Below are 22,605 nucleotides of genomic sequence, written 5' to 3'. Positions count from 1 at the left end.
TTTTTTGATAATGGTAGCCTACTGTATATCTGAAAACGTTCAGGGCCCCAAACTGTATAAGTTCACCAAGTTTCATGCCTTTATGAAAGAATTGGACCTAATTTTCACATACCCCTGTAGCCTACTATGAAAGTCCAGTAGAACGGTAGGTAGGCAGGCTACAGTTTTTAGCCATTGACCAATGCACAGTTAATGCCAATTTTGATCATCCGAGAGCAGCATGCAAAAATGAATAAAAACACGAGGGACCATAGACTGTATATATAGTCTATGCGAGGGACAAATAGAAATATCAAACAGAAAAAGCATTTTAAGTGGATATATATGGATTTTTGTAAAAAACTGAAACATGCCTATTTCTGAAATTGACAATAATAGTGTAGCCTATTGCAATATAGTTGACAGTGTTTGTGTCACCACTTTTTTTAAATCTGGCCTGACGTTCAAGCCTCATCAATGTATCCTGTTCATAATTTCCATGCTACTGAACTGCTTTTCAGGAACTGTGAAAAGTAGTGTGCAAGGCCTACACGTTTCTGAGCCTTGTAGGCCTATATTTCACACAGAGAGTAATTAACTGGTTAGAAAGACTGCTTGTGAAATATCAAAACTGGGCTGAGTTTGGCCTTATCACAAAGGTGATACAAGGCCTTGTCACTTGTTGAGATAATGGGCAAATAAAGATGAATGTTCCACAATCTTGCATACCTCTTTAAACGGATAGTGTAGAAAGGCATTGAATAACCAGTCAGGTTAGGCTGTTGGTAAACTCACATTCATGTACAAATAAAGATGTATCAGTAATTCAATTCCTTAAGCTCAAGAGACAGCTCAACTTTAAATAATATATTAAATAGTAGTAATTAAAAAGGTAGGCCTATATTAATTGCTAATAAAAGACTTAGCCTTTTGTGTGAGTGAGTATTAGGAAAAAAGATGGGTAGGATGGATGGGAAAAATAATAAAATAAATAAAATAGGTATTCACATCCAGTTGTCATTGACTGTGTGTAATAAGCAATATATTTATGATATGATAAACAGTATTTCTGTCTTGTCTTGCTTGATTCAGTCTAGCCCAACTCCAAGGAAGGGGCGTGATGTGACGTCACTGACAACGTTCTAAACGAAACCGGAAAAACTAGGAAGTCACGGGGGGAAAAACTGGAACCATTTCACTTCATTATGATTTTAGTTGAATTATTTTAACCCTCCCTACTGACATCACACGCGTATTGACGTTCGTCTGAGAGAAATCAGAGAAGTTTGTTCAAAGAGGAAAATGTGAGAGGCGAGTGATCAAGTGACAGGGGCGACAGAGCAACAGTTCTCCAGCTGTGCAAAGCACTAGCCAGCTCCATTGAATCCACGCTTGCTTGTGTTCTGGAGAACAGTGGTGGGAGACATCTTTAGGTATCCAATTAATTCTTCTTTACGGATGTAAATTTGTATGATATCTCCTGTTTAGGAATGAAAAGTCCAATATATCTGGGTGAACTAACAAAAACAACCCTGCGAAGTGTTTCTTTGCTTTTTGTTGTCTACTAATTACGTTGACTTGCTAGCTACTAGCTAACATTATTAAAGTGTGCACAAGTCATGTTCATGGGTGTTGTCGTTTCATCTCCATGGTATCCTCTTGCCAGCTAGCTAGCTAGCTAACTTTGCTTAGCGTGGCTAAGATATTGGTTTCAGTGTTTTTTCTCTAATGGACAGGTGTTTGAACAAACCTGGTTTTAGTTATATTTGTCGCCCCTACATCTGAGTGGAATTTGCGATGTTTGTTCTGTAGGATAGTAGAAGAGTTTTTATATAGTAACTTCTAAGAGTTATGTTAAGTGTTGTGCCGAAAAGTAACATCACCCTAACAAGCCAGTTAAACCAGACTTTATGGTAACTTAACGTTAACCTTATTAGACATTCTCTGACTAAACCTAAGTACTGTTATATATCTAACCCGTAAGCAGATGTTAAGCAGATAGCTGACAAACTGCTATAGTAGCATATCTGAACTTGTTCTTAATCATGCATTAGGCCTACATCTTAAGCATCATGTACAGGACCTTGCATTGTATTTATTTACAGCATCTTCAACATTTAGGCCCTACTATAGCAGCATCATTTCCCGTTCTCTGTTTAACTGTTAGTTTACGACTACCTTGTTTTTCTGGTTATTTACCTAATTAGTAATTTTCAATGTACCAGGGTGTAGATATCCCAAAACGTTAACGTAAACGTTCAGTGCGTGTTGGTATGGTGTGTGTGTGTGTGTTGGTGGTTGGGGGGGATTATTTGAACAGTGTGTCATGAAGGGGTGTGCACATTAGATTATTTAATGTGGGAAAATCTGTCTGATTTTCTTTTTTTTGTTGTCTGGATTTAGGGTGCACAGTGAGTCTGCAGTTTTTCCCACAATGAGACTGGCAGGTAGGTTACTTCCTATGCATGGTGCTTTGGTTATTAGTGACTCCTTGAACAGCCTTTTTACATGTCATTGTCTTTCAGGGCCTTTACGTGTTTTGGTGGTTGTTTTTCTCGTGGGCATCACATGGCTCCTAACAAGTTCAGTGTTGGGGAGAGATGGTGGCTCTATTTTGCGACATTTTTTCAGTGGTAATGCTTTTCCTGTTTCTGCTTATTTTTTATACGGCCATCTTGTTTTATGTTTATCAATGTATTGCATTTATATATTTATAACATGTGTTTATTAATTATTCATATGTATTTATGTATTGTTCATAGGTGGTGGGGAAGAGCCCACTCCAGGTATGTTGATAGCGTTCCTATGGCATGACTGGTAGAGCAACTAATTAAGTAATCTGTAATATCAAGGACAAATACTGATGTGTCAAATGTCTACAAAGTTAATATATTTAATTTTGTATGCTGTGAAGAAAGTGATAGAATGGTGTTATTCCTTCCTCTTTTGCCTTGCAGAGCCAAAACCACTCAAGTACAAGTGTGGCTTGTCTGCACCTTGCCCTGAGAAGCACATGGCTTTCCGTGTTGTCTCTGGGGCTGCTAATGTGATTGGTCCAAAAATCTGCTTGGAGGATAAAATGTAAGTTCATCTCTGTTTTGCTCTTTCCCTTTTTAATTATTCTGCTGATCTTTCAGTTCCTTTAATTATTTGCCTTTTTCCGCGCTGCTAACGTAACCATCATTAAGCTCCACCTCTGTCACCATGTATGTGTGGTTCTTTTCCATTTGTTTCCGTTTAGGCTACATTCCCCTCTCCTTGTTTCAGCTTACATACCTGCAAACTAGTCACTTGTTGGCGAAATTCGCTATTTTGAATCAAAATATGTCATTCACCTGAATCGTGTAGATCCAAAGAGTTTTTTTCGGGGGTGGGGTGGTTGGGTCAATTTCCCGTAGTCTGAAGTGAGACTATCATTAATTTCATGCTAGAGTCATAAAGAGAGAAAGGGCTTTTCTCAAAGTCAAGGATTCGTGCTTGGTAGAACGAGTCCTGCCGAGTCGAATCCTTCAAAGACGAGGCAAGGCTTCTACTTAGCATACGGAAAATACACAATGGAACAGACTAGCCAGTGTTCAGGAAGCTGCAGGTGCATTATTAAAAATCATGTGCGCACAGGATTGTAGGTGTACCAAGCACGCAGAGGATACACGCATGCATCCTCGAAAATCTCAGAACAAAGGACTCAGTACTTGATAGAATTTTAAAGAACCCTTGACATTGGAACAGTGCTTGGCGAGATTCGATCATGTAACGTCCTTGAATGAGCGGCTTTGAAGGACGCATCCTTGACTTTGAGAAAAGCCCAAAGTGACAAGACATAGAAAGAGAGTGACAGGCAACACATAGTGATTGGCCTCTCTGTGCTATAGTTGCAGACCTACCTATCAGTTGTTTCTGAGGGCGGGCTTTATCTCTCTCACTTCCTATTACACATAGCCTGCTTGCAGCAGCGATATAACTGATGCTACACCAAAGTGTATCTATGACTATAGCACCACCTGTCTAAATGTTGTATATCACATTGCACTTTTCTGCTTTTTTGCACTTCTGGTTAGACAGAAACTGCATTTTGTTGTCTTTGTACTTGTACTCTGCGCAATGACAATAAAGTTAGCTAATCTAAGGTAAAACATGACCTTGTTAGGTTACTTTTCTTCTGCCCTCGGTGGGTTAAATGAAAGACTTGCTGATTTCAGCTTAACAAGTGTTACTGGAAAATTAACATTCCTGCAGCTGGTTGTTTTGAATTTCTTTGCGAAACAAAAAGAATCTGCACTGAGTGCGACTGTGAATTTACCTCGTGGTAATAGTTTAATGTTGTCTTTGAAAGTTATTGCTTGTTCACAAGTTATTTCAGTTAGCATTATATTTTCCATGTGTCGCTGATGGTTAGACATGACGTTCTCAGGGAGTGCAGACCTTTCCAAGGCCAATTGTAGCTATTTGTAAAAAAAAATTTGAAAGTGGACCTATAGCAAAATATTTTAAGCTGCTCAGTGATCGGTGTTTAATTAGTTTGTTTTCTTTGTAGCATACATATTATAATTCTTGATTATTAGCAAGACCTAGGCTTTAGTTGGATATGTAATCATTGCAGCCTCACTAGTCACGAAAGGAGCTGAAAGACATTGACATAACATAAGGAATTGATGTATTTCGCCACAAAAGAAATATTAAATAATAATGATTTGAAAAGAGGTAATAATAGACCAGATAGAATAGAGATCAGAAAATGGACATCCACAGTCCCTTTCCATCAATACCAATGATTTTCATAGATCAGGATTAGGCTTTAAAACAGATTGTCAACATTTATGTTGTTTGGTCTTTTTTTGGCTGCATACATGAAGGCCAACGTGAGCCATTTTCAGGTTTTGAGGTAGGACTCAAGACATTTTTTCAAGGTTGGCAGGTCTGAAAATGTCTTCTCCATCATCAAGTTATTCAGTTAGGCTAAACATAGCCTTAACTCAAAACAACTGGTAGGCCTACTGTTGTCAAATGTCAAATGAAGCCATACTTAAATTCTGCATGTTTATAATATAATATAATAATATTCAATATTCATTATTGAATGCTCCACAGGTCTACCTTAGGCATGTAATATAAATGTTGTCTTTTCCAGTTATTTTCTTCTCAGAGTACAGAAGAATGCTTCATTTACATGTTAAAATCTAAAAATCTTCTGGGTTGGAGGGATGCCTCTAAACCCCACTACAGTGATTTAGTTTGCAAATATGTCACCTTTTTCAGCCCTTCTGAGTTTGCAGGTATGAGCTCAGTTTAGCGCCCACTAGTGGTTAGTGCTTGTCAGCCTTGGCTCTGTCCTCTCCCTAGCAGGGTATGATGGGCAAATGGTCTCACTACCTCACTCACTAGTGGCACTCTCCCTTTGTTTTAGCCTCATGAGCAGTGTCAGGAACAATGTTGGACGAGGACTGAATATCGCTTTAGTAAATGGTAACTATTCCAGAGCATTATTCACAGATGCCAATGCCATTGGCCACACATGTTATTTCCAACTATGTGACGTGGTGAATGAGGCTTGTTTTGTCCAGATTTCTCCAGTTAAACCAGGGCAAATGTGTTGTGTTGTTTTTCAGGAGTAACAGGAGAGCTCCTAGAAGTCAAATCTTTCGATATGTGGGCTGGGGGTAAGATTATTGATTTTCATTGTAGTCAGAATTGGAAAAAACCCTCACCATGGTGTCTTTTGAATGCAGAAAGAAAGCAATGCACAACAAAGTCCAATATGTTTTTTGTCTTGAACATATACAGTATACAACAATATTGTGTACACCTCTATGCAGTATTGCTCAAATTGTTAAAAAATATTTCTAAGCTGATACAAAGAGTATATCCACTTGTAAAGCCAAATACTTTTGGTTGTACTATTAGAAGTACAAGTACAAGTGAACATGGCTATGATCACTGACACACAAATTAAGAAAGCTTGTGATCACTGAAACAAAATTGACTAGACTTGTGATTTCCAGTTAGCCTAATCGCATTAACATGGTTATAAATTGATTCATGCCAAATTGACTAAAAAAAATGCAAGTCTCTGAGTATCTCTCTGTGTGAAGGGAATAAACACTCCTAATCAAGGGGTTGTTGTGAACAGCAGTCATCTCAAAATGGAAGGTTGTGAGGGAAACACCTAATAAAATGGCAACAAATGCTGTGTGAATAGACTTGCTTCCATCAGGAAAATAATCCACCCCCCTCTTGAGAATCACATTTTTATTTGCATTAGAAGTTTTCAGAGGACCCAAGGATTTGCATAAATGTTAATGAGACAATATTCTTAGGTCAGATGAATCAAGGATACATTTGCATGGCTCAGGTGACTTAGCATGTTTTGCCAGGCCAGAACTACCACAGTGAACGCATTGTCCTAACAGTGAAGCACAGGAGTGAGAGTGTGACGACATGGGTCCAAAGGGTATGGGGGAAGTGACATTAGTAGACGGTATGGAATGCCTTTGGAATGTGGATATACTTACTAAATACTGGTTAACAAGGTGACTCCCAGTCTGCAGACAACTGGTTGAGATTTCAGCATTACAACAATCCAAAGCACACTGCCTAAATCATCCATGAAGAAAAAAGTGAAAACTAAAGTCATGGCCAAGTATGTTACCTGACTGTCATCAAAAATAAAGGTGGACATACATATTTCCTGTGTGGATGGTCAAACTTCTATTACTGTTGGATTGAAATCCAGCTACTCTGTAGTGATCCATCAATCAGATCATCACAGGGGTGTAGTGGTAAAAAAAAGGTGGGTAAAATATAAATTCTGTGATAAGGCGGACCATGACGCGGTTACCGGTAAGGCGGACCACAGTATACAGGTGTGTATCCTGACCACACCACTATAGGCTACCATTTGATGGTGCCAAGGATATCACTGGGTGTTTCCTCATAGGCCATAGCCTGGACATTCCAGACCCTGGTAATCTAGAAAGATTAAGGATCTGGCCACGAATAATGTAATGGCCTAACTCGAGGGGCGGCACCAAGCGTGCATTTGAAAATCTCACTGCACGCAATTGGATAACAAAATACGACATAACATGGAACTATACTCTCATTCAGGCGTAATAATCCAGTCACTAACCGAAGCTCAACCTTGTTGCTGGAAGTTAGCCTACAGGGACTAATTTCAGGTGCTGCATGATATCATTGTACTGCTGTGCCCATGGTGTTCCTTGATTATTACGCTGGAATGAGAGTATAGTTCCATGTCACATCAGCTTAGAAAATCGTCACGTTTCATTTTCCGTTGGTCTTATTACACTTTCTAACTTGAGAGGAGACAAGTTTTAAATAGGAAAGTTCCTGGAAATCTTAGTCACTTTTAAAACGTGATGCTAGCAGGCGAGAAGCTAATGGTCTAGTCAGATTCAATGATCTATGCTAGGCTGGAGCTAAAACTGGTATCGCCAGACTCGGAGAACGGCTGAGAAAATGAGTGTAATTCCCCAAATGGTGGAATATCCCTTTAAGCTAATGGGAAAAGGTAGAGGTGACTTGCAACTTCATTTCTGAAGTAACCTAATAATGCCAATGCCGTGCCTCAGTGGCATGAATCTACCACGCACCAAATTAACCTCAATTGTATTGTTCCTGGGGCTCACTCTGGGCTTGTAGTTCAGGCTGTTTTCTGGCATAATCAGTAGGAGGAATGTTGTCTTGTAGCTTCAGAAATTGGTGTATATCCATTTAAAAAAACATTTATTATCCAAACTCGTTTACTGCAGCGCAATATAGATAAACTGTGTTGTGTAGGCCAGATTCAACAATATGAAACTAACAATATTAAGCTATAGATAATTGTAAAAGGACTAGAGGTCGACGATATGCATTTTTTAAGGCCGATACCAATATCGATATCTATGACTTAGCAAGGTGGATAACCGATATTGGGCTGATATTCATTGATCTGTTGCAATAACAAAATGACATACTGAATTTGATTTGAATACTTCTATGAGGAAAAAAGGGCAAAATAGGGAGTTAAGGATGGTTTATTGAGCACCTTAAACATACTAATAGTAGGCTACAAATACAAACAGGCTGATACGGTTTAAGCTTCTAGGCTATTCCCCACACTGATAGGCTGCAGAGAAGAGGCATGCACTCTCTGGGAAACACGCACAACATGCAAACCTTGAATGCTGACAGCTGACTCGTTTTGAGAGAAGTGCAGGAAATGGCGTGAGAAACATCAGCGTAATTGTACCGCAAGTATTCAAATTAGGCTACGAAACAAACAAGTACAAAAACAAAAAAATTAGTCACAGTAAATATGAACCAGCTGTATGTTGGATTAAACACAAAAAGGCACATTTGGACAAATATCGGCAAAACCGATATGAGTTGGCCAAATGATGTGCACCGATATATCGGTCTACCTCTAAAAAGGACGTAAGCTTAATTTAGAATTGTTTAAGAACGGTATTTAAAGGTTGATAAATGGTTTTAAGAATTTAGAAGTAGATAAACGCAATTTAGAGGTGCGTAAATGCTATTTCCGCAATTCAGGAGGTGCGTACAGTATACAGTGTTTACGTGCGTTTAGCCTCCAATACATCCCCGGATCATCAGCAGTGTGTGTCTTTTAACTGTTTTGGTCAAGCCATTAGGCAAGTATTAAAGTAAGAATTCTAGAGATTTATTTAAGCTCTGTATCCTATCACACTTGAAATGTATTGAATTATTGAGTGTCTATAAGCTGGTAGGTAACTTTCTGCCTTCCCCTCTCTCAGATGTCTCAGAATTGTTGAAGTTTCTCAGGCCACTTCACGAAGGAACACTTGTGTTTGTGGCCTCCTTTGATGATCCATCAACAAAGTAAGTGCCAGATTTCAATGTCAGCCTAATCCATGTTTTGTCCAAATCAAACCAAAATATAACTTGGACTAGGGTTAGGCCATAACATGTTTAAGTACTTCTTAACCTCATACACCTATAAATGGAGATATACAATGGATATGCCCAGAAGTATTTGGACACCTGACCATCAAATCTAAGTGAGTTTATTGTTCATTTCTCTCCAAAGCTGTGGGCATTGATATGGCCTTGCCCCCCTTCTCACCCCCTATGATAGCCTCAACTCTTCTAGGAAGGCATCCCACAAGATTTGTGTGTCTGGGAATTTGTGCCCATGCAGCCGAAATAGCATATGTACTGTCATGCAACTGATGTTGGGATGTGAGCCTGGCTTGCAGTCGGCATTCTAATACATCCCAAAGTTGTTCAGTGGTGTGGAAGTCAGGGCTCCACACCAGACTCGCCAAATCATGTCTTTGTGGAAATGGCTTTGTGCACAGAGGGGCAGTCCTGCTGGAGCAGGAAGTGGGGTTCCCCGAAGAGTTGGAAGCATACAATTGTCTGAAATGTCTTTGTATGCTTTAGGATTAATATCACCCTTCACTGGAACTAAAGGGCCAAGCCCAAATGCTGAGCAACGGTCCCTGACCGTTTTTCCTACTTCACCATACTTTACAGTAGGCACAGTGCTCTCCAGTAGGTAGCGCTGTCCTAGCATCCTCTAAGCCCAGATTCATCCATCAGACCTAAATCGTGGAGCATGATTTATCACTCCAGAGGAGATGTTTCTCCTAGAGTCCAGAGTCGGCATGCTTTGCTCTACTTAAGCTGTCAGTTTATTGTTCATTTCTCTCCAAAGCTGTGGGCATTGATATGGCCTTGCCCCCCTTCTCACCCCCTATGATAGCCTCAACTCTTCTAGGAAGGCATCCCACAAGATTTGTGTGTCTGGGAATTTGTGCCCATGCAGCCGAAATAGCATATGTACTGTCATGCAACTGATGTTGGGATGTGAGCCTGGCTTGCAGTCGGCATTCTAATACATCCCAAAGTTGTTCAGTGGTGTGGAAGTCAGGGCTCCACACCAGACTCGCCAAATCATGTCTTTGTGGAAATGGCTTTGTGCACAGAGGGGCAGTCCTGCTGGAGCAGGAAGTGGGGTTCCCCGAAGAGTTGGAAGCATACAATTGTCTGAAATGTCTTTGTATGCTTTAGGATTAATATCACCCTTCACTGGAACTAAAGGGCCAAGCCCAAATGCTGAGCAACGGTCCCTGACCGTTTTTCCTACTTCACCATACTTTACAGTAGGCACAGTGCTCTCCAGTAGGTAGCGCTGTCCTAGCATCCTCTAAGCCCAGATTCATCCATCAGACCTAAATCGTGGAGCATGATTTATCACTCCAGAGGAGATGTTTCTCCTAGAGTCCAGAGTCGGCATGCTTTGCTCTACTTAAGCTGTCATTTGGTGTTGTCCATAGTAATGTTAGGTCTTAGTGCAGCTCTTTGGTCATGGAAACCCATTTAATGAAGCTACTGACAGTTGATTTTACAGCCAGAGACAGTTTGGAACTCTGTAGTGGGCAATCCAACACAAGATAGGTTTTTTTATATGCTATGAGCGTCATTTATCTATTTATAGATGTGTCTGAAACACTTGAACTCTGTACTTAATATTAAGTACTTAGTACTTTTGGCAGTTTAGTTTATATCCTTATACATATACATATACAGACTTTTGACAACTAAAAGCCAGTATAAGTGAAAAGATTGCAGTATGCTTGCACATCCCGATATTCACATGCTAACAAGTCCAAGTAGATGAATAGGAACGGTTATTGTTTTTAGCTGTGTTTTGTCTGTCTTCATTCCCTTATGTCATCGGACGCTTGCTTATTTCATTGATGTTTTTGTGAATTAGGTTAAATGATGAGGCACGCCATCTCTTTGAGGAGCTGGGCAGTGTGGCAGCGAAGGAGTTGGCTTTCAGAGACAGCTGGGTATTTGTGGGGGCCAAAGGCATAGAAAATAAAAGTCCTTTTGAGCAGGTGAGCCAAAACCTATCTGACCTGAAGTGCTTATTTGAATGATTAACTCAAAGAAATGTGTTCTTTACTGCCCCATGTGTGATGTTAATTTATATTTAACAGCTTAACTCTTCGAGTGCAAGTATTGACCTCCATTGCCGTCCATTACCACCAATTTAAAAGTGTATCCATGCAGAGCTGAGCTGAGCTAGACTCAATATGGACACTGTGAGCAGGACCAAACCATGTGAAATAAACAGGCATTTCCTTTGTCTCTTTTCATTTATGTCTTCTGTGTTTCAGCGCATGAAAAACAGCAAAAGCAGTAATAAATATGAGGGCTGGCCTGAGTCCTTGGAGATGGATGGCTGCATTCCTATGCGCGCCCCTCTGGAGAACTAAGCCCCGGACACTGCCAAGAGCGGAGTGGGACATGCTGGACCACAAGGACACTGCTGCATACGCTGTGCTGCAAAGTAAGCCAGACTTCAGGAATAAGATCAGGTGCACGGAGTGCACCACGTTTCACGATTCAAAGCTGCCGTGGCCTCTAGCTACTTTTAGGTTGATGAAAAATAGCTGAATTTGAACATGAGGCTTAATAGTAAGGTGTTGGTCTCTTTTTTAATGACGCACTTAGAGAATTGTTACAGATGTCAGAGATGCTAGTATAATATTGCTTTTGGAACTACCGTTGTCACAACAAAAGGGGATTTCTCTCTTTTGAGCCAGCTGGAGAGGGTGTCATAGTAATAGGGGTGATGGCACGAGAAGGAAATGGATTTTAAAATACCTATGATCATGCAATAATATGAGTAATTGTTATTTTTTTCTATGCTATTGATCTCAAAGGTAGTTCTTTGTGATGACTGCCTAAAGAGAGAAGTAAAAGTAATATATTACCAAACAACCTTTACAAATTCTCAATGGATTATGTACTAAATGAATATTGCAATCAGTTGCTCCAATTACATCAAGATTGGATGAAGTATCTGATTCCATTTTCCTTATTGCTGAATAATGTGTGTTAGGCCTTTGTTTATTTATGTGTGATGTGTCTGCTTCCTAATGTGTCAGTGGTGTCTGCAACTATTGCTACATATTTGGCTCCAGGCAAGTCTGGACACTGGTACTGTCACTCCAGTTTTGCTTTGAGAGACCTGTTTGATTTCATTCCCAATACTTTTGAATTTGTTTGCCATATCATTAAGATAAAGTGTGATATTTTGTGTCATGTTTAGTCTTTTGTTGAAATATTTGTCATTGACTTTTGTATTTTGTGGAGCTTAGTTTATCAGGCAAGACTGAAAATAATAGACTAATGCTGATTATATTTAACATATTTGATTTAACATGTCAGCATTCCAGATGAATGTGTGATTCTGTGTCTGTGTATATTTTTACACTGCTTTGACAATAAAAGCTGGTAATATTGAGCAGTTTAGCATGCCTGGCTGTCAACCGCATGTGTAAATTGTAAAATGTGCAAAAATGATATAGTGGTAATTTTTGATGAAATGTTTGAATGAACTATTAGCTGTAGGCCTATGTTAAGATCTGATCGGTGCTACAAAAGCACAGAAGAGCAGTATGTACGTTCAACTGTAACTGGGTTAAACAAAAATAACTTCAAGTATCAAGAAGAGTGTAGAAGCCACCTGCCAGTGAGGGGGGTTGGTGTGAACAAGCACCATGGACAGCGGCGGTAGCATTTCATATCCGCTAGGCGGCGACAAGTAATTATGTAAATAATACAAAACATACTAGGCTGTAGTAGCTGTTAAGTGTTACTGTTATGTAGACCTTTCAATTCGCATTTCACTTTTTTCCAATAAGTAAGTTTAATATTGGCGTATGAAGCGGATCAAAATGAAATATACATATAGGACCTAGTAGGCCTAAGATCAGGCCACAAAATGTTGGTGAATAGACATTTTGCACCGTATGGTTGGGAGTCCCAATTGGGAAATCAGCAACAATAATGTTCAAAACGAATAGTGTAGTTTGTTCGAAGTGTTTTCTAGATGTGAAGACCAACCAAGCCTTTCAATTGAGATAGGTCGCCTAATTCTCAAATGGAATAATAATTATTTGAAGGGAAAAAAACACCAACATAAATCCCAGAGTCAATGTGAATGCATCCTGCCTAGCAAATAAAAATAGGCTCGGGTGCGCGACTTGCTGTGGTCGAGAGCGGCGGTAGCGCGCACTAGACTGAGCCCGCAAACGACGATCTATTGCAGAGAGAAACGAAGAGGACAGCAAGTGCACCCAGCAAAATCATTGCTTCCTCGTATGCAGACGGTCACTGTTTTTGTAAATTATGTACAAATATTGCCTACTAAATTATTGCGTTTGCGGAATATTACATTGAATCGTCTTAATGGGGGAATGCGATTAAAACATAATTTTATCCTACGCATGGGGCATATGACTTTATCAAATCAGACTGTGATTCGACGTTGACTAGGGATTTGCGGGCTAGGATTTAACGACGCGGCCAAATCAAGAGAGCTGCCCATCGAACGGTAAAGGAGTAGTCCACCTGACAACGATAGAGTACATGGGAAAGACGTTGTCCTCTAACGTAAAATATAGAAATTGTACATATTAAATGTAGGCTAGAGAATACAATCCAAACCTCGCTAAGAGACGATAGGCTGTTTTCGCCTGGTAATAACACGACATCGGAATACATTCTCTCGGCGGACAACACAGGATGTCGCATATAGGTAAGTTATATCTTTAACATGTATGACAAACAGTCCTAACAATACTTTACTGTTTGTATTTAGTCTGAGTTACGACGACATAATGTATTCGTGTATGTAGGCTACCCTCTATGTTGTGGTCAACACGCTCGTGCTGTTGGTCTCGGTCTCCACATAGCGCAAGCTGCTGTATAGTGTCAATGACGGCTTCTTTCATCGTTATCCCGCTTATCATAACATTGGCGTCGATTGGCTCTTTTAAGTGTGTGTTTTATGTGTAGGCCTTTTGTATGTAAGCACAATTCATTTGTGTATTTATAGAAGAAGGGAAGCTGATTACATTGTGATGCTATTTTCGCTGTAGATGATTGTCGGGCTTCGGGGGGCTAGCCATTTAGGTAGCTAGTCAGGGACCAAGCTAAAACAGAACTGCATCTAGAGGCAGCGCATGGATGTTTGTTTCTATTTGCCATATTGGTAGGCCTACAACAAGACACGAATAACGATTTCTGACTGAAATTGTCAAGCGTGGAAAACACCCCTAGATTTACAGCAAACTTAGGCTACTTCCACATGAAAAACTGCTAGCATATGCTGCAGTGCCTTGTAGGGTTATCTGTCAGCCGACAGCGTTTACGTAAAAATATTACCTATTGAAAATAATATACATGAATACATGCTATAGATATACATGTTTTTCATTTTGGTTGGCAAAATATTATGTGTCACGTGCAGGTGTAGAGTAGGCTAGGATAATTCTGAATAGTTTCTTTTGTAAACAGAACATTGAATGGCTTTGTTGGACGTGCGCGTTACCAATTCGGGGCTCTTCACGCCCGCGACTGATGCCGCTTGCAAGTGGCTATACATGACTGCTCTTTGGAATATCACTTTAGTCTGTTCATTAATTTATCAACCACAAGGAGCAGTCACAGATCACAGCTTTTTAAATAAAATGGTAAGTAATTAGGGCTGGAGTAGCCTAAAGATGAATGCCTATTCGAGACGTGCGGAATCAGTCCCTGGTGGTTTATCTGGTGGGGCCTTGTCTTACACTTACCGGTACTCATCATTTTGGTTAGTCAGTTAAATATGGGAACTTGCACAAGTAGCCTACGTCTAATCTATCACCTACCCAGTTCTCCCTTAAAAGTGATGTAGACCATACCAAAGATGTATCTCCATGTATCTCCTATCAGTCCATAGGCCTACTGTTTTGTAACTTTTCAAAAAGATTTTAGTTCTCTTTTGAAGAAAAAGCCATTTTTATGTCGACAGTAACTGCGTTTATGAGTAGACTATCTATACAATAGTCACACCATGGTCAGTCACACCATGGTTTTGTGCTGATGACCACATTAATCATGGTGTTTGAACATGAAACATGTTTCACTTTAAATGCAGCCATAGGCTTACTTATGCTGATCTACCAGGATTCAAAGGTGAGCTACTCAGTCTGTCATTCTGGGATAAAACACTGAAAGCCCATTCATACCGATATGCTGGAGAGGCAGTAAGCCACTTTAGAAATTTGTAATCCAGATTCATCATCACAGTTAGGCTTTGGGCATTTAAGCGCCTCACCTGGATTACATGGAGCAGTTATGGGGGGAGCCATTGGTTGATCCGGAAGAAAACACAAGCTACCCTCCAACACACACACACACACACACACACACTCACACTTTTTCTTGTGGTTTGGAATAGGTTCAGTGAACAGTCCAGTGTCCCACCTTCTGTGGCCGTAGTGACACTCGCTTTCACATGCTTGACCTAGATGGGACAAAAGTGTTTTTTGTGTTGTGGTCTCGGTCCTTCCTAGTCGGTCAGGGGCATGCACCCCCATGCCTGTGTCCACTTAGCGTCATACTATTCTATGCTATTTGACCGTATCAAAACTTTGGATATTTATATTGAACATGCACAAATACAGGCATTGTGTCAGATATGATGAGATTACCTGGGGATTAATATGGCTTTGTTGTTGTACTTTTCTCTGGCTGCGCTGTTGTTGCATTCTCTCATCCCGTGTTAGAAGGATTGCACAACTTGTGTCTAGTCAGCCAGGTGAGATTATAATATCAGTAGGGCTACCTCTCATGCCTGGAAATACATTGAACCTCTTTATCAATCCTCAACCAGCCACAGGGAATCTCTTGGAGTTGTGTCATGGGAGGACACCAGATGATGCACCTCAATAAAAATTAAATCGCTTGACTCCAATACAGTTTTGATAGAGTAAACATATTAGGAGTTAAATGGGCACTTTGCAAAGGATTTGGTCAAGTTTGTGTGTGTGTGTGTGTGTGTGTGTGTGTGTGTGTGTGTGTGTGTGTAAAAACTAGGCTGAGGTCTGCAGCAGTCTGTCCAACTTGTCTGGGGCCAGAGTCTCTACTCACATGATTAATCTGAAGGGGGTAATGAGGCAGCCTGTAACGAGCTTATGAGAGCACCTCTCCCTTGGTCACCCCTCCCACTCCCAGGCTCCTGCCAGAGCCCACTTTCCATGCAGGACTGCACAGACTTCCACATTTCAGTCACCAGAAGGCAATCACCTTCCAACCATCATTATTCATGTTTGCTTTCTACCCACTGCACATTAGAGATGGCCAGAGATTGCCATACAGTGATAGATATGTGAATCAGGATATAGTTGGCCTACTCTGAATTCAATTAAACTTAAAATGAAGAGGTAAATATAGAAGTACTTTAATGGAGACTAAGCAGCCTCTCTGTTTCCTTTTTCTGGACCTTCATACATGTGTCTGTCTGTCTGCTATTCTGCCTGCCTCTCTCTCTCTCTCTCACACTCTCTCTCTCTCTCACACACACACACTCTCTCTCTCTCTCTCTCTCACTCTCTCTCTCTCTCTCACACACACACTCTCTCTCTCTCTCTCTCTCTCTCTCTCTCTCACACACACACACTCTCTCTCTCTCTCTCTCTCTCTCTCATTCCTATCTGACCAAACCGTAGTTGTTTTTGCTCAGGCAGAAATTTAGCTATAGTCACTGCTTTCATTCACACAAACACTGGCACATATTTTATCAGGGGGAAAATCCCCCCCAACTCCCTTTTTTGTGTGTGCCACCCCTCCTCTCTTTCTCTCTCTTGTTCTCTTTCACACACACACATTTTTCCCACCCATTCCACCGGCCGCCACCCCCTCCCCTTCCTGGACTCTCCCCCTCCCAGTGCTCTCTCCTCTTTCTCTCTTTCTCTCGTTCTCTGTCTGAAACCCTGCATGTCCCCTCCTCACCCCCTCCCCTCCCTGGACTCTCCCCCTCCCAGTGCTCTCTCCTCTTTCTCTCTTTCTCTCGTTCTCTGTCTGAAACCCTGCATGTCCCCTCCTGTCTTCTTTCTGCTTTTCATGCTGTTTTTTTTTTCATTGAGCTACATCATGTCTCCCCCAAAACCCCTCTGTCTGCACCCCCTTCTTTTGGGTTTGAACGCTAGCACACACACACACACACACACACACACACACACACACACAGACGCATACACACACGTCCCCTGGCTACCCCTTTGTCTGCCTCAGTAAATCTACAGAGCCCACTCAGTCCCAGGGGATTAATGTGTGTATGCCAGTGAAGTGAGGGATAAAAAAGTGGGAGAGGCGCAGAGGCTTCTGCGTTGTTCCACGTTTGTTGTGTTTGGGGTTTAATAACTCTGTGGGAGCCAGCTTGACCATGGGTGTGTGAGAGAGGAAGAGGTGTGTGTGTGTGTGTGTGTGCATATTTGTGCATGTGAGAGATTGCTTCTTTTTTTTACAATGAGAACAGGATTCGATTTGTGTGTGTTGTTGGAGTGATCCTCATGTTAACATGGTCAGATTAGGTAATGCTGGGCCACTCAAGTAAAGATATGGTATTCACAATCATGATGTAACTTGTATTTGGTTGAGTTTGAGCTATTAACCTGTTATGACACTTTTAGAAAAGGAAAAACTGAACTGATATGTTTAGGTGTCAGAGTGAATCAAGTTGTGCATGTCAAAGTTAATTAAGTTATTAATGCAAAAACGAATCGGTGGCTGCAGGCATTCCCACTTATATCCAGTAACAGGAGGGGAGCCTCACCTTACCTTACCTTACCTCACCTGAGATGCGTTCATCATAACAAGCAAAGACAGAATTTAAAGTTCACTGTTAACATTTGTGAGCACATGGAAAGGAGGTAGTTCTTGGAAAACAAACATGGAACTAAGGGTTACCGTTTTAATTGAAGAATTTGGAAAGTGTACACAAAGATGGTTATATTTAAAAGTTCGAAGAAAATGTGTTCACCAAATATGAATATACTTCTGGATTAGCAGTAGCAGCATCGCTAGTTGGCGCCAGTTTTGTCTTTGTGTATGGAAATTACTTGTCTTACATCCTACTGAAAATCGACAAAATATAAACAATACATATAACATTATAAACAATAAGTAATAACTATAACAATATATTTTCATTTATTTGTGTGTCTGTGTGCATGCGTCCACGTGTGTGTATTGGGGGTGTGTATGTGTAAGCCATGGGGGTGTGGGGTGTGGTGGAGAGAGAGAGAGAGAGAGAGAGAGAGAGAGGGATGGAGCTGGCTGAATGTGTTTGATGTACTGTGATAACTCTGTCCGGTATGTGGCTTTCATGGGAACTCCTTGCCCTGGGGACATGGGCAAATAAGCCCCTGTTTAAAGGAGAACTTCCCTCACTTTATCGCTTGTTGTTTTTGCCCCTTGTTCCACCACATCCATAGTTCCCCACCTTTACTGCTTCAGGGCAAGTTCTTAATCTGTTTCAATGTCCCCATAGACCTCTTGGAATCGCCATTCTAGGAAAGGGCAATTTAAACCAGAGTTTCAAAAATCGGTCTGCCCCATATGCCTCCGAGGGTTTCTCTTGTCAAATCAAATCCAATCAAACTTTATTTGACAGTCGCAAGGGAACGAAGTAAGCTGACAATGGAAATGCCATTCAAAAGCATTACTTTGCTGGTTACATATAGCAGAGGCAGTTGAAGAGGAAAAAGTAAATGTATTACATAATTTTGTGCAACTCAAACACCTTAAAGAAAGAAGGATCCAGCTTCCTCATGTTGTACCTATACAAAGCATTTGGATCCAGCTGTCTCATGTCGTACCTATACAAAACATTTGTTTGTTGTGAATCAGTAGGAGGTACTCACTAGTACCTCTATTCAGTACTACTGTTCTTGAGTCAAGTGTAATGTGACTTATGAACAACTTATGCACTTAAAGAATTCTTTTCATAGGTGTGATATTCTTGGATGTCAGAAGGAATGTAACTAAACTGGTATCTTCTTTCTTTCTTTCTTTCTTTCTTTCTTTCTTTCTTTCTTTCTGTCTTTCTGTCTTTCTTTCTCACTTCATTTTCTCTCACTACCTGAGTACCTGAACATATTTCAGCGACTCTTCTCCTCATTTTCCTGATGAAAGTGTTAGACATCCTGTCTGTGTCACCTTTACTTAGACAGGGCTTATTTTACTTTATTTAATCACAGCCATGGCTTTGTTTTTAATCAAGGAAAACATCCCTGATTTCATTCCTCTGAACCATACAAGATTCAGAATGGCTTGCATTGATGTCATACTCTATATAGTGAGCTGTATATGTCTTGCTGCATGTATAGGGGTTGGAGTTGGGAATTAATGCCATATGTTACATGTTCAGAGTTATGAATACAAATATCCCAGTGGGACAGTAAACACTATTGATCTATGTAAAGATAACATTCAGTTCCTCTACAATGTGTTCCTGCATTCCATGTGGCACACAGGTTTTCCCTGCAGCATAGCTGTCTGATAAGCACTGGCAGTGAAAATGAATACTCTCACTTTGTATTGACTGACAGGCACAGTACATGTTAGAGTGATATGAGTGGGTAGGAGAGCTAGCTGCTATGTAACTTAATACGGTGATATTAGATAACAAGATGGCCCTACAGTTGTCTGTGTGGTTCCCCTGGCTCTAGTGTCCTAAATAAAATGTGGTCATTTTCATATAGTCATCAGGGGACTTCAACTGTCAATATGAGATATTCTCATTCAGTTGGAAGAGTGGCTCTTTAAAACCACACAATGTAGGCTAGTTCCTTTACCTTAAAATAGCAGCTTCAAAGTCATTTTAATTTTGCACTGACTTACAGTATGGTGAATAGCATCTCTGACATTGCTGATGCACTAGGTAACATTGTAGAAATGTGAAAATTGACAAAAACAGTATTTCCAACATTAAGTTGTTTTAAATCCTAACCAAGTGGTACCCTGAAGGTGTGTTTGTCTATATGACGCTGAGAATTAGTAGGCTTTTACGTAGCAGTTCAGTATGACAGTCATCCAGATCCAAGAAGGCTCTGTTGGTCAGCATCAGAGTGGACCAGGCAAGGCTATATAGACAGATATAGCGGCCGCAGAGGACAGAGATGTGGTAGACAGATGGACAGTGATGAAAGAGTGTGAGATAAAGATTTCACCAGAGCAGTGTGAGAGAGAATGTAATACAGCATTGGGGCCACTTTCAGTTATTTGTGTGTGTGTGTGTGTGTGTGTGTGTGTGTGTGTGTGTGTGTGTGTGTGTGTGTGTGTGTGTGTGTGTGTGTGTATGTGTGTTAGGCCTACTGGGTGAAAGAGAAAGCAGATAGGGATCCCCTGGCAGAGACCGTGCCACTGAGGAGCAATAGGTTTGTGTTCCCTCACTGTAAGCCTGGACTTAGGAGCGGCCATAATGATACAACGTTACATTGCCAATTGTTCCTATGTGGCCTATAACCAGGAGTACTCCGGACCAGGATTAATATCATTACTCTACACTCAGTGCTGATCCGTGCCATTCACCTCCATTAAATTTTGCTGCGTGTCACTTTCAGCTTGTGAATCATTGATAATGAGAAGGCCTATAATGCTTCATGCATATTTAATAACAGTGATCAGGAATTCCAAAACTCTCGTGTGGCGTGGACTAATAGTCCAGTTACAAAACAAGCAAACATTGTCAAGTTTCCCCCTCTCCACCACGGATTAACACCAAATGCTAAAGACTTCCTTATTAAAGGTTTGAGTTGAATGAGCCATAACACAGATTACGCTACTGATGGCTAATTAGCAGATTTTATGGTTGCTTTCATTCTAAAGTTGAGTGCTCTCATAGGATTTTAGACTTTTATGGGCATTGCAACAGCATGTGCTCACCCTCCGGCCTGAATTTGGATGAACTACTCACCTCAGAGTGTTAATTCACTAGAAGGGGCAAGGTGAGGTGCCAATGTGGGAACTGACGGTGCCAGATCGGGCGTAGATACCACTTTTGATAAAATGTCAGTTGATGTAGTGTGCATGATGGAAGGCCTAGACAAAACAGAATGGCCCTGCTTTGTCATCGCAAGCTTGCTTTCTTAGAACAGATTATGATGAAATACCCTTTTGCTGTTTTTTGTAAAGAATGAGAGAGAGTAGAACCATTAGGATCTAGCATCTATTTGCCTTGCAGCGATTGACATACTGAAAGAAATTGTGGGTGGATATAATTACTTGACAAAAACACAGCAGACTTCGGCAGAATTCCAGATATCCAAGATTCAGGCTTTACTTTACAATAACGCGCGTCAAGGGAGAATACAGCCTTCAGCTCAGGAGCATCGACTACCATTCTAACTACTACCGGAGGAGACTGGCCTTTTATGCTCAATTTGCAAGGGTGTGGTTCAAGAGGATGTCATAGGTACAACGTCCTGTGATTGGCTTTCTCTTCCCGCCATTCAGTCAACCACACCCAGACACACCTACACACACCTATTTGCCATTAACATATTAGGCAGGCTCCTCAGGTAGAAACGTTATACAGGATGTTCTAAACATTCTTACACTTAAATCATTGTACTCCTTGTACTGAGACTATAAAAATACCAAACATGAATACATTTACAGTTAATAACACAAACATATAATTCAGCTAAAGTTTTAACCCAGGGTCTTCGTCTACCCAAAGATAGAACAAAGGAGCTTGTGGAACAGATGGTATAGGCAAAAGGTGCCCAGTGGGGAGCATTTCACACCTACATCTGCATTGAATAGATCAAAGCAAGAAAGACAGAATACACTTTCAATGTAAATGGAGCTAAGCCTCCATCTAGTCTGGAGCAAGAAAAGGTCATAAAAATAATTTCCATCAATACAGGGCCCTATTTTGCACCCTGGCGCATGGTGTAAAACTCGTTTTTCACCCGGTGCAAAGTTTATTTTCTTATTTTGCACATTTACTTTTTAAACAATGTGCCCAGGGGTGTGGCAATTAACAATCTAGGGAGTGGCTTAGCGCATTGTCTAAAAATCGCTATTGTACACCACCTAAAACGCATTACGCCACTGACCAAGATAAACCTGTTCAGAAGTCTATGGCGAGTTGTTTAAAGGTTATTTTAGGAGCGCATTGTCAACAGTCATATTGGCGGGTGCACAACGCACCATCCTTCTATCCTCCATGAACGCGCACCAGCACACTTTCATGCAAAACATTAGAAATTACATGATTAGGCTACAATGGAAAACATAATTAGAATAAACATATTACGAAATACATCTCACAATGCATTTGCCAGTGTTGTAGTCAAGTCACTATGCCTCGAGTCCGAGTCCAGGTTCGAGTCTCCAGTGTTCAAGTCCGAGTCAAGTCCAAGTCATTAAAAAAAATTCCAAGTCAAGTCCGAGTCGAGTCCACTACTCATCTGAGTCAAGTCCGAGTTGAGTCACTATTAAATGCAAAACAAACAACCTTCAGGGCATTCATGTCTCCAGGCATTTGGCGCCGTTAAAGTTAACGTCCGTTATTGTAGAACATGGCGTGATGTGTGATGTAGGCCTATGACATGAAGCAGTAACATTCCATTGCACTAATATTAATACTGAGAATAATTTAGATATTAAAATCATATACCAAATAATATTCTAATGACATATTATAGCCTAATGACATTACAAAAAAAAATCGAGTCCTTGTCTCAATTTCCTAGTCTGAATGGTCTGAATGTACGAGTCCAAGTTCGA

General features: G+C 40.7%; 1 protein-coding gene across 2 annotated transcripts; it reads left to right on the top strand.

Annotated features, from left to right (window-relative positions):
• Positions 1-1,132: 1,132 nt before the first annotated feature.
• Positions 1,133-12,283, top strand: fam3a (FAM3 metabolism regulating signaling molecule A). 2 transcript variants are annotated; one of them, XM_076275799.1, is made up of 10 exons: positions 1,133-1,412; positions 2,383-2,426; positions 2,505-2,609; positions 2,742-2,765; positions 2,937-3,060; positions 5,384-5,442; positions 5,586-5,636; positions 8,757-8,841; positions 10,742-10,868; positions 11,151-12,283. In XM_076275799.1, exons 2-10 carry the CDS (start codon positions 2,414-2,416, stop codon positions 11,247-11,249), a joined length of 687 nt encoding a protein of 228 aa, XP_076131914.1. In that variant the 5' UTR covers positions 1,133-1,412; positions 2,383-2,413; the 3' UTR covers positions 11,250-12,283. The 2 variants fall into 2 exon arrangements, with proteins under 2 accessions (XP_076131914.1, XP_076131913.1); XM_076275798.1 differs by having other exon boundaries at positions 2,505-2,612.
• The last annotated feature ends 10,322 nt before the right edge of the window (positions 12,284-22,605 follow it).

Source organism: Alosa pseudoharengus, unplaced genomic scaffold (assembly GCF_046254945.1).
Source record: "Alosa pseudoharengus isolate Yale_2024_CS ecotype anadromous, Long Island Sound unplaced genomic scaffold, YU_APseudo_1.1 YU_APseudo_1.1_scf_9, whole genome shotgun sequence".
Lineage (NCBI taxonomy): Eukaryota > Metazoa > Chordata > Actinopteri > Clupeiformes > Clupeidae > Alosa > Alosa pseudoharengus.
Note: the sequence above shows the minus strand (reverse complement) of the source record. Positions and strands in the feature narration are given on the sequence as shown.

Bases quoted from the DNA above. Each gene is read 5' to 3' on its own strand.
- fam3a (XM_076275798.1), top strand. The intron at 2,766-2,936 runs GTATGTTGATAG...TTTGCCTTGCAG, and splicing joins TGGGGAAGAGCCCACTCCAG to AGCCAAAACCACTCAAGTAC. The intron at 5,443-5,585 runs GTAACTATTCCA...GTTGTTTTTCAG, and splicing joins GAATATCGCTTTAGTAAATG to GAGTAACAGGAGAGCTCCTA.